The 12,698-nt window shown below is 37.3% G+C and overlaps 1 protein-coding gene across 8 annotated transcripts in view; it reads left to right on the top strand.

The window, feature by feature from the left end:
* Dmd (dystrophin) overlaps positions 1–12,698 on the top strand; it is a 2,130,457-nt gene that overhangs the window by 1,910,571 nt on the left and 207,188 nt on the right. For all 8 annotated transcript variants that reach the window (XM_033760401.1, XM_033760400.1, XM_033760399.1 and 5 more), the window contains one exon: positions 10,754–10,814. In XM_033760401.1, the coding sequence (XP_033616292.1) occupies positions 10,754–10,814 (61 nt within the window). The remainder of the gene's footprint in view (positions 1–10,753; positions 10,815–12,698) is intronic.

Here is a 12,698-nt window from a genome sequence, read left to right as displayed (position 1 = left end):
AAAAAAAAAAAAAAAAAAAACTATTATTATAACGCAACAAGGCCATTCTTAAACATTCACCTTAGAGAAATGAAAACTCACACTTACAATAAAACCTGGGCACAAATGTTGACACCAGCTTTACTTGCCACATACTAGAAACAGCTGTCACATACCCAAATAAAGGACTAGCCTTTAGCAATTAAGAGGAACAAATCATTGATACACACAGCAATATGGGTGAATCTCATATGCATTGTGCCAAGTGAAAGGGACACAGCCAGTCAGCATGAGATTCCATCACATGACTCAGAACAGTGTGCAATTTATTTTTTTCAGCTTTAATTGAGTTTATTGGTACATTTTAGGGATACAGTACAGTTACATTCATTGTTGGGATCTTGTACCTCTACATGACAAGTCTTGGTTCTCATTTTTAACAGTGTGCAATTTAAAACTTAGGAATTGCTTACATTTTGACTTGTCTCTGTTGTATATTTGAACCACAGTTGACTGTGAGTCACTACAACTGCAGAACACATAACTGTAGATGAGGAGGGACAGCTACTGAAGAGGAGGAGTCTGAGAATAATGTAACAACAGTCTTCATCACTGCACATAGATTTCCTCATGCATAGACAAGAAGCCCTGGGTCCTCATAAGAAAGGACTAGGGAGAAAGAAGTGAGATAAAGTTAGGATGTAAAGGACCTTGGATACTAAGGGAAGACATTTTTAAATTAATTTATATGCAGAGAACCTATGGGTGATAATTGAGTATGGAAGACTCCTGTGTTCTGAGTAGTCCTTTGGAGGAGTGTATCTATTGGTGATCTCCTGGCTTAGCTAAGGAGATGGGAGAACCTGCAGAAGTCTAAGGCTACAGCCATAGCAGAACCATGAGGAACTATCTGTGCTTTGCCCCTCCACACCCACTTTTCCCGCTTCCATGTGTTTCTCTGGGGCCTGGAAGTGAGGGCAGAAGTATAAAATTCCTGACCCTCTTAGCTTTAGTGTGGTTTCAACCAGTAGAGCACCATGGTAGGGGCTGATGGGAGGATGGAGAATGAGGTTGAGATGCTTCTTCCCCCAGTCCCCTCCCTGCCTACTTCTCTTGACCAATGACCCTGTCATGTGACCCTCTTTACCTAGTACACATGCAAAATGTCTCCCTGTTTTTAATACTATGCTTTATGGTTTCCCTACACCCTTCCTGCAACTCTAGGAACAACCCATTTATTAAACTCTCCTCACCCAATTTGAACGTGCCATCTATTTCCTGTTAGGATCCTAACAGATACCTCCCTATTATAAGGTACATTCTTCTAAAACTCAATCTCATTTAAATAATAAAGTCTATAAGGGCATGGGACAGGTTAAGACCTCTTTCCCTACTATACTTCACCCTACTTTACTCCAGCCTGCAAATACCTACCATGGGTCTGAATACAAACTGTTTATTCAGTAAATTCCAGATGGTTGATTTTAATTCTGGAATGCAGATGTGCTAAATAAAAAAATTCTTCAAAACTAAAATCATGTGCAAACTATCAAGAAGTATGTCTTATTTTTCAGGGCTAGTGATCAAATCCAGAGCCTTGCATATGCTAGGCAAGTGCTCTATCACTGAGCTGTATCCCCAGATCCACAACTAGGTCTTTCTTTAAAATATTTTTATCTCCTTCATTCAACTTTGGTAATTCATAAGTATCTAGAAATCTGTCCATTTCTTCTGTGTTTTCCATTTTATTAGAGTACAGGTTCTCAAATAGATATTAATGATCCTCTGGATTTCTGTGGGATCTGTTGTGACTTCTCCTTTTTCATTCCTGATTGCATGGATCTGAGCCTTTTCTTTTCTTTTTTTGATAAGGTTTGCTAAGGGTTTATCTATTTTGTTTATTCTTTCAAAAAACCAACTCTTCAATTCATTTATTTTTTGTATCGTTTTCTTAGATTCCATTGCATTGATTTCTGCTCTAATCTTTATAATTTTCTCTCTTGTTCGAGCTTTGGGTTTTTCTTGCTCTTGTTTTTCTAGGAGTCTAAGATTCATTGTTAGGTTGTTTGTTTGAGCTTGCTCTGTTTTCCTAATGTGGGCATTCAATGCTATGAATTTTCCATGTAGAACTGCTTTCATTGTGTCCCATAAATTCCTGTATTTGTATTAGCATTTTCATTTATTTGTAAAAACTGTCTGATTTCTTCTTTAATTTCCTCTGTGATCCATTGATTGTTCAGGAGAGTGTTGTTCAATTTCCATGTGTTTGTGAAGTTCCTACAGTTTCCTATGCTATTGATCTCCAGCTTTATTGCACTGTGATCTGATAATATACAGGGAATAACTTTAATTCTTTTGCATTATTCAAACCTGTTCTGTGAGCTAGAATGTGATCTATCTTGGAGAATGACCCATGTGCAGCTGAAAAGAATGTATATTCTGATTTTGTGGGGTGGAATACTCTACAAACGTCTCATAAGTCCAAGCGTTCAAAAGCTAGTTTCAGTTCTAGTATTTCATTGTTGATTTTTTGCTTAGATGATCTGTCTATTTGTGATCGTGGGGTATTTAGATCTCCCACTACAATTGTATTAGTGCTTATTTGGTTTTTCATGTTATTTAATATTTGTTTCATATAGTTGGGGGCATTTATATTTGGTGCATATATATTTATGGTTGTCATTTCTTCCTCTTGAACTGTTCCCTTTGCAAGGGTGTAGTGGCCTTCTTTGTCTCTCTTAATCAATTTTGGTTTGAAATTTACTTTGTCTGTGAATAATATTGCTACCCCTCCTTTTTTCTGGGCTCCTATCTCATGGAGAATTGTTTTCCACCCTGTCACTTTCAGTCTATGGGCTTCTTTTTGCACTAGATGTGTTTCTTGTATACAACAGATTGTTGGATTTTGCTTCTCCCCCTCCTCCCCTCCCCATCTACAAACACTTTATTTTCATCTTTTCATTCTCTCACATTTTTTTCTTTTCCCTTTTTGTTCTTCCCCTGCCCATCACACCTTTCCTGCACCTTTAGCTCCTTTCTTCCCATTTCTAAATGTCAGTAATCTTATTAGAATCTTATGCATTGTTGCAGATTATTCACACCAGGGAAACTATTTGGTATTTACACATGTGTGACTTATTTATTTCACTTAGGAGTATATCTTGAATATGTATCCATTTTCTTATGAATGAATCTATTTTCTCGTTCTTTATGGCTGAGCAATATTCCATTTTATAGAAAAAGCACAACTTCTTTATCCAGTTTCCAACGGATGGGCAAATAGGCTGTTTCCAAGATTTAGCTATTACAAACTGTGCCGCTATAAACATGGGTGCACATACTTCTCTGTGATCTGGATTTTGCTTCTTAATCCATTCTGCCAATCTATTTCTCTTGATTGGTAAATTGAGGCCATTGGCATTGATGGTTATAACTGATATGTATTAACTTATTATTGTCATGTTATTGTCCTTTTGTTGACTCTTTTTAATTTTTGTCCTCTCCTTTGAGTTTCTTGCCTTGGCTATTTGATTTGCTCTGTTGGGCTTCCTGGTGTTGTGATCTTCATTGTCTTTTTCTAGGATATTGTTTAAAATTCCTTGTAGTGCTGGTTTAGTATACATGAAGTTTCTCAAGTGTTCTTTGTCGTGTAAGTATCTTATTTCTCTATCCATTTTGAAAGAGAGTTTTGTGGGATACGTCAGTCTTGGTTGGAGGTTGTTTTCTTTTAGGATTTGAAATACCTCACTCCAGGTTCTCCTTGACCTAAGGGTTTGTGTTGAAAAGTCTGCTGTGATTCTGATGGGCTTTCCTTTGCATGTGATTTGTTTCTTTTCTCTTACTGCTTGTAGTATTTTGTTCTTCTGTTGGGTTTCTGGGATCTTGATTATTATATGTCTAAGTGTAGAATTTTTTTGATCGTGGCTAGTTGGAGTCCTATATGCCTCACTTATCTGTATGTTATATTCTTCCCCTCTGTTTGGGAAGTTTTCTGTCATTAATTCTCTGAACAGCCTTTTTAAGTCATTTGCATTTTCTCCTGATACTTCATGGATTCCTATCAGTCTTATGTTATTCTTCTTTGCATCATCTAGGAGTTGTTGAATCGATTTCTCATGATCCCCTACTGTTTTTAAGAGACCTCTCTTTTCACCGTCGCTGTCTGAGATCCTATGTTCTATATCTGATATTCTGTCTTCGCAATCTTTTATTCTTTTGCATACATTTTCAATGGAGTGTTTAATCTCCTGGATATCTGTTTGAATATCTTTAATGGATTCCATTTCTCTCCTATATTGGGTGTTCATTATTTCCATTTCTTTCTTATGCTGGGCCTTCATGGCTTCTATTATGTTCCTGAGCTCATCTATTTTTTTGTCAGTTTCTGTTGTAGAATCATGAATCATGTCTTTCATTTTTCTCACCATCTCTGTGGTTATCTGGCAAATTATTTCTGTTTTGAATTTTTTTAGGCCTGATTGATCTGTTTTGTTACTTCCTGTGCTATGAGTTCTGAGTGTCCTGGTGGTTCACTATCAGCCTTTTCATCCTCCTTTGCCCTACTGTTTGCCATTGGTGAACTTGAAGTCTGTTTTTGTGACTTGCTTAAGTGTTTTCTCATCTTTATTTTTGCTGTTGGGTTGTCCTTGATTCAATCTCTGGGTCATTAAATCTTCCTGATATTGTTGTGTCCCAGCCTTTGATTTTTTTTGCGCTGTTGGGTTGTCCTTGATTCAATCTCTGGGTCATTAAATCTTCCTGATATTGTTGTGTCCCAGCCTTTGATTCTCTAATGACTCATAGACATTCTCATTTTCATACTAGAGGAAACAACTGGTCAAATCAATCCCTATCCTTTATCCCAATTGATACAATCAGGAACACAATAGGATCAATCACCACCCTTTATAGCCAGCCATGCCTCTGTGGAGTGCATCCAAGTACTGCCACAATCAGGGGATCTGGGGGGTGGTGCTCAGCGGCACTGGGGTGGCTACCCTCCTGGTGCTGGATGAGGAGGAATGGCTCCCTCAGGAAAAGGCACAACTCTGTGGACCGTAGATTGGGCCCCGGGTGACGGAGGGAGATCTGAAGTCCAAGCCATCCGCTTTCCCAAAACTCACCCACTTGGCGCTGTGTCAGGAGAAATCTACAACTAATTCTTTCTTATTCACAGGAAAAATATCAGCACTTTCTCCTGTGCCTAGCACAAAGGAGTTGCTCAGTAAAAAATTTCTTCCATAGTCAGTGAAGTGATACTAGGCCTTGTTTTGTTTATGAATGGGGGCTCTGTTTTTTTCTTCACCAGGAACAGATAAGTCTCATTTAGCTCCTTTGAAATTAGCTTCTCTGAACCCATCAGATGATTTCTTTTGAACACATAGAATAGAATCCATGGTGGTATTTACAAATCATAGAAAGGCAGATTTGACCAGACTAGAAGAAGATGTTTCTGATAATCACAAAAGCTTTCAGAAATTCAAAAGAGTGCCTTTACACCATGATAACCGTGGCCAACCTCTGAGGTGTATGCTTGTAATCCCAGCTACTTGGGAGGGTCAAATAGTATAATCTTGAGTTTGAGGACAGCCTGGGCAACTGAGGAAGACCTTGTCTCCAAATTAAATAAATAAAAAGGGCTGGAGTGTTCCTCCGTGGGAGAGCTATGTTTGATCCCTGGTACCATACAAAACCAAACAAAACAATGTGATGACAATAAAGCTGTTCCAGCAGCTCCTGCAAAATCTTTTGGAAGAAATGATGTAAAGGGAACATGTAGAATTCAGATATAATGTATAGGACTTGAACTAGGTGACATTACAATCCCTTGTAAGATTTATTTATTTTCTCCAGGGCGGGGGTGAGGTTAGCGAATATTTATCAAGTACTTGTTATATGCTACATGTGATAAAGTTCCAAAACTAGACAGACTTGCTTATAATCCTGGGTGCACCTTGGACTAGCTGTGTGATCTGGAGCCTGAGCTTCTTCGTCTGTGATAGTGGAATAGCATGACTTCGTTATACCTTTGGGAGTAGGACACATACTAGACCTGCAATGTTTGTTTTCTCTTCCTGAATCATCTAACTTAATTTTGAATAATCAACCAAAATTAGGATGGGTTGCTTTCTGATTTAGAACCCTAGACATGCTATTTCATGTAATCATAATGGTTTTGTAATTTGTAAAATAAAAATCAGACCTACCTCAGAGGTTATTATGAGTACCAAATGAGCTAATTTAGATTATGTTTAGGCACATCAGATTTTTAATAACTTCTTGTTCCTCCCCCCTCCCTACCTCCTCTAGATCAAGTATTCTCAATAGGAACGAATTAGTCCCCAAGAGGGCAAAAATTGGTTCCTAGAGAATTTTTTTAATTACTCTTTTCTGTGTGTGTAAAGCACAAATACACACAATTCATATATAGATATATCTATATATAGATATAGATATATATGTTAAATTTTCTTGGAGGATACAACAATTAGAAAAAAAAGTCTGTAAAAATTCCTGGGGGAAGCTAGGCATGGTGGCACACACCTGTAATCCCAGTACTTGGGAGGCTGAGGCAGGAGGATTGCTGTGAATTTGAAGTGAGCTTGGGCTACACAGTGAGCTCAAGGCCCACCTGGACCTATATAGTGAAACCCTGTCTCAAAAAAATTCCTTGGGAAATGAGGTAGGGAATAGTGGAAAGATGGTTAAGAAACATTTTTATTGCACCAGTATGGAATGTGTCCATAAAACCAGTACTAGAATTTGCATACTTCTGAGGAGACAAGTTCCAGTGACTAATAATAATAATCACAACAATAATAATGATAATAATGTTTTTTTAACCTCAGAGATGTTTTCTATTTTATCTCCAGTGACAGCCATAGTGTACTTTTTATTGTTTTCATCCTTTGCCCACTTTTTTTGTTTTTGACCCAAGCTCCAGGTCTACCCGATTAGGAGAAAAGGAGAAAGATTAATGAATGTGTTTGGGTTAGAATTCCAGAGAGTGCTCTTCTGGCATGGTTTATATAACATTGGCATTCTTTTTAATTTTCTGGTTAGGCCCTGTGTCGATTAAAATATGGCTTAACACCGGGGTGCATCTCTCAGCACATTCTGTTCATCATGCATTAAAACATGGCTGAAATCAGAACTTCCTCTAGTATGGCCCGTATTTGTGATTTTCAAATCCACCTTGAGTGCAGTATTGAATTCTGTCACCTCAAGGGAGGAACAGCATTTATGTGTAGAATTGCTACTCTTTCTTGCTCTTAATAATGTACTGCATCTTAACGCAAGGGGAAATTCAGTGGTTGGTTTTGGAATAAATAAATTCATGTGTAGTTTACTATTTAAATTCAATAGACAATACTCCATGGTGCTGGTGCTGTATGATAATGAATGCTTTTTACACTGGAGAATCTGAATCACAAAGCTGCACTGGAATTTACACGTAGTGGTTATAGCAACATCTGTATAAGAAAATACCAAAGGACAGGCCAGTGTCAAATAAAAACTATTTTCCAATAAATCTTCTTTTGATGGACTACTAAAAATGGACACACCAGGCATAAAATACATGTGTGTCTATTACATAGTATAGCTTTGTGAGTGATGACAAGCTTCTACTTGTGGACTGAGATAAGAAACAGCTGTTGTTGACGTCGGCACTACTGCAAGAAATGAAATGATAATTCTGAAGGCACGCTTATGACAGTTACCACATATTTGATCAACTTTTGAATAGATGCAAGACTAGAATCATCTTTCGGACCCAAATGAAATCAGCAACAACCTTTTTAACAGTCTCTTAGGAAGAAGCACTGAATCCAATCCCATAGAACCAGCCTCCAATTGTGTGTTATTTCTATAGCAAGTAGTGTGTGTGCCTGGGGTGATGATGGGGCAGGGATAGAATGGGGGGAGGCTGTTATTTTTCTTTTTTATTGCCTCAAGGACATTTTTGAGTGTAAAATTTCAGGGTTTCCAATGATGGCCGCAAAGCAGTTGCTTAGGTGAATTTATAAACTATGAGTCAAAGGGGAAAAACATCTTTTAGGGAAGAAAAATGTTTTGAATCTTGGCATTTGATAGTATGCATAAAGACAGAAGACTATTTTTTCTAAGGATGAAAGATTTAAAATTAAGCAGCCCAATTATAAAACCATAAAAGTTTGTATTGATGTGGATCTAATAATTTATTAAAAATTTATTTTTAAATCTTTTCGGCCACTTGGTTCAAGCATATTGTGATGATTCCTCTAGCACATAATTGGAATCTTTTAACATCTAGCAACACAAGTCAGCTATATCCTCTCTATAGGTCTTTCCATGAGCTCAGCCAGACACCATGGTTTCTCCTGTCTCTTGCTGATTATCCACTTGAAGTTTGTTTCTTTCAGACCAAAAACTCCTTAGCCAGGCCATGCAGCCTGCAGACTAGAGAGATGCCTAGCAGAAGTGTGGGAAATCAAGCTGACTCTTCTGCTACCAAAGGACATACCTGGCATCCTCATAATCAGAATGCATTTGTGAACCATTAGAATGATAAACAACTGGAAAAGAAATAGAGAAATTGTGAAGCCTCGGTCCATAGAGACCTTTAAGGGAAGAATAGCCTTTCTTTTCTTGTGGTACACATTCAGAAGCTTTGCATTCTCAGCCAGTGAGGGTTGGACCAAGTGCTCTCTGGAGTTCTCCTCCTTTTATGACACTGTGGTTTTTAAGGAAAAGGTACACCAAGCAGCCAGAAGCTATGATTTCTGACTTTCTGCTCTGCTTCTGGCCAGGGAGGGCTTGGGTTTGTATAATTCTGTAATATCAGACTCTGACCAGGTAGGTCAGACTGTACAGCCCAAGTTCTTAAATCAACTCTTATTTACTCTGTGAACTAATCGAGACAGGAATATTCTCAGGAAGAAATAAAGCGTAAGAGGAAAATTGGTAGAGAAAGGGGAAGAAGGGAAAGCAAAAGGAATGGAGACAAAAGGAGTAGACAAAGGACAGAGAGAAACTGAAGGTGAACGGCTACTTTATAATAGCAGCTAAATGTCTTTTTTCTCCACATTAGGAATTTCTGTCTACCAAAATGAAAAAGCATAATTAGCAACTAAATACAAATCTATCTGCTATAGCATTCAAATGATATATCTCCAATGTACAAAGCAGCACATCTGGTTAAAGCTTGGGTGATTCTATCCATTACTCTATATAAAACAAAGAAGCTGGAGTTTCATTACCCTTAAATTGTCTGGCAGTAGGTGAAGTTAACTTTTATTAGAAGCCGCTCTTTCATATTACACAGTGTAGTCAAGGATCTATTAGCTTTGACATTTTTCTACATCTCAATATGCTGCGAAATGAATTTACTGTGAAGCTAATTTAGAAGAGAGATTTTCATAGGCGGAAATAATGGTAAGCATCATCCTCCAAGCTTCAAGTCATTAGTGGGATAAGAAATCAGAAAAAAAAAATACATACACATAAAATTGCTAGATGTTAATAATTATGCTTCTAATATTTCTCTCTCAGATGATAGTCTGTATTTTCTAAAACTCACGTCTTTAAACTATATTCAGGAGGAAGATTTTACTGTTGAGGAAATGTTACCAAGCCTTCTAAATTTAAATATATTTTCTTAAAGTAGCAGCTTATCAAATGGTATGCAAAAGGTACTTCTAGAGGTTCAGCTAAAGTAAAAAAAATAAATACACCCTACAACTGAAGCATTTTTTTAAAGGCTTAAAAGCAAGGCACAGTGGTGCTCATCTGCAGTCTCAGCTGCTTAGGAGGCTGAAACAAGAGGATCAGAGTTCAAGGCCAGCCTAGGCAATTTAGCAAGACCCCTCCTCCCCCACTGTGTTCATGCACATCTTTAAAAATTTTTAAGATAATCGATTTGACTCATTCACAATAAAGGCATTACAAAATGAATTCTAAGGATGTGTAGCACAAAGACAGGCACTCTCTCTCTCTCTCTCTCTCTCTCTCTCTCTCTCTCTCACACACACACACACACACACACTAAGCCACATAAAGAATGTGAAATTTTTATTACTTTTTCATGTCAGATGCTATTCTGTCACTTTGGCTTCTGTCTTACAAGTTCATGCCAGTCAGGGCCCAGGATGTAGCTCAGTGGTTTTGCAGCCTGCCTTGAAAGCACAAAGGCCAGAGTTCAATCCCCAGTACCAAAAAAAAAAATCATGCCAGTCAACTGACATTTTGAGACACCAGCTAAACATATAATTGGCAAATGAATTTGGATTCTCTCTCTTTTTTTTAATTTGGCCTTTCTTTAAGCCAAAGAAAAAGAAAAATATGCATACCAGAGTGCTAAGTACAGTACTTTAGCTTCAATAACTTCAAATGTAAATATATCACAGAAGGATGTTTCAGCTGCTAAACTAATAAAACCTAGTCAATCAAATAAAAAATGATATCAAGAAGCAACAACAGGAAGTGTTATAAGAAAAGCACCCAGTGGAGGCACATAACAGAAAACCTGTCAGTCTACTTCCTGTGTTTCTTATCTCTTCTATAGGTTTAGTAGTAGAAAGCTCCCCCCCTTGCATTTCTCTTTTTTGCCTGAATGAGTTCAATTTCACTTAGATTAGGACAGAAATTTCAGAACAGCAGGTTATTCCATCCTGTCTTCATGGGCAACTGAGCAAAGAGACCAATATCAGTGTAAAATTGTAATTTTAGAGATTAATGTTGTCTTTCCTCTTTGCGGTGAATTTAACCTCCTTGCCTTTTCCCCCTTCTTTTTCAGCTTCTGTCCAGGGTCCCTGGGAGAGAGCCATCTCACCAAACAAAGTGCCCTACTATATCAAGTAAGTTGGAAGAGTCATATTATCAAAGAAGCATTTATTGAGCTTAAGATGAGTATTTTCACAAATGAATTTGTTTTGAAGATACACTACCCTCACCTGAAGTACCTGTTTCTTTCTTCCTCAAGGATGTGTGGGTAATAAACTCATGCTAAAATTAGTACAGTAAATTTGCTGATGCAACAGGGAACTGCTTTGAAGAAAAAATTCATTTAATAAAGCATATATGATGTGGAGACTTTGGGGAGAGGAGCACATTTTTCACACCTGAACAAAAATCTCTAGACAATACTGTTGATAATGGGAGTGAATACTTGCCAGAGAAAAATATTTATTTAGGGGCTTTCTACATTTCTTTTTGGACAAAGGTGGAAGATTTCTACAGTTATACGTACACAGTGTTTTAGGTGAATGAATACTTCATGTATCCCAAAGACAGACAATAGCAGCCACAGATTTATGGAACTAATGTGTTCATTTGTTATATGTAGCACTCAGTATTTGCTGCCTAATCTGAGTGGTACGGTTTGCTGGGTCAATTTGTGTCAGTAAAGGAATAGAGTCAAGGGAAAGAAGTTCTGTGAAATATAAATTATAACATACAAGTTTGACGTGGAAGAGAAAGGATATCGCATTATTATAATACCTTTAAAATCTCACATCAATCATGCAATTGAGTCTAAGTTAGATTTAACTTTGAACTGGCTACCTCAATAACAATTAAAGTTAATCGGGCTCAAGAAAATCAAGACCAAGTGAAATATTTGAACTTGCTTCTGCCATGAGTCTTGTATGACTACAAACACTAAATGCTTTCCCATTTTTTCAGCCTGCCATCTTTTATTGAGTCTGTTTTTATTCTTCTGCCCATCGATTCTTCATAATTCAGTTCTAAAGCAATAATATAAGCCCCAGATCTTCATTGCTACAGTTCTCAAAAATTTGATTTCACACCTCTATTTTGTTAACTCAAAAAATGGTGGTAAGGGGATTTTTTTGGCTCTTCAAAGAGAGACATGTCCTGTAGGAAATGGTCTGCCCTTTGTCTCCTTAAATTTTTCTAGATGCCCTTTGTCTCCTTAAATTTTTCTAGATGCGGTCTCTCTTAACTTTTAAAAATTCTCCCTTTACTATGCTTTGATCCTGCTTTTCAATTCTCCTATCTTTTCATTTAATTTCATTTTTCATTATATTTCATTGTTCCAATTTGGGACTCATGTTTTCAATACCTGTTTAAATTGCATGCTTTTTAAAAATAATGTTGATTTAGATATGCACTGCATTGCTCTACTTTATCATTGTTCAAATTACTACCTGTTTGTCTCACAGCTGTTCCTAACTCTCCTCTAGTTCCACTGTTCTTTTACCAAATATTCACCTTCTCCCTCGTGTTACAACAAATACAAGAGATCCCAGGACACTGCTAGAGGAAGTAGAGGTTAATTCAGCCCAAAACAATAACCAGATGACAAGTTCCCATGAAGCTATAATTCCTCCCTTCCCAATGAGCCGTCTCTTGCTTCTCCTTGATGAATTAGAGAGCAGCTCATTTACCCTTTCAGTCCAGTGCTCCTTGTACTTGATGATCATGGGGTCCATAAGGGCATCAGTCTGTGAGTAAGAAAACTCAAAATTTATTCTTGCCACTGACGTTAGCTTTAGCGGATTGTGTGGTGTTGGGGAAGTCATTAACCTATGTAGACCTTGGTTTCTCACTTATAAAGTATTGAATTTACTAGATGTTATCTGAATCTTTTATCACTGTCAGAACCAATGAATATAATTTCTTACTAAAATAATAATAATAATAATAATAAGAAGAAGAAGAAGAAGAAGAAGAAGAAGAAGAAGAAGAAGAAGAAGAAGAAGAAGAAGAAGAAGAAGAAG

Source organism: Fukomys damarensis, unplaced genomic scaffold (assembly GCF_012274545.1).
Source record: "Fukomys damarensis isolate Sample0158 unplaced genomic scaffold, DMR_v1.0_HiC HiC_scaffold_39, whole genome shotgun sequence".
NCBI lineage: Eukaryota > Metazoa > Chordata > Mammalia > Rodentia > Bathyergidae > Fukomys > Fukomys damarensis.
Note: the sequence above shows the minus strand (reverse complement) of the source record. Positions and strands in the feature narration are given on the sequence as shown.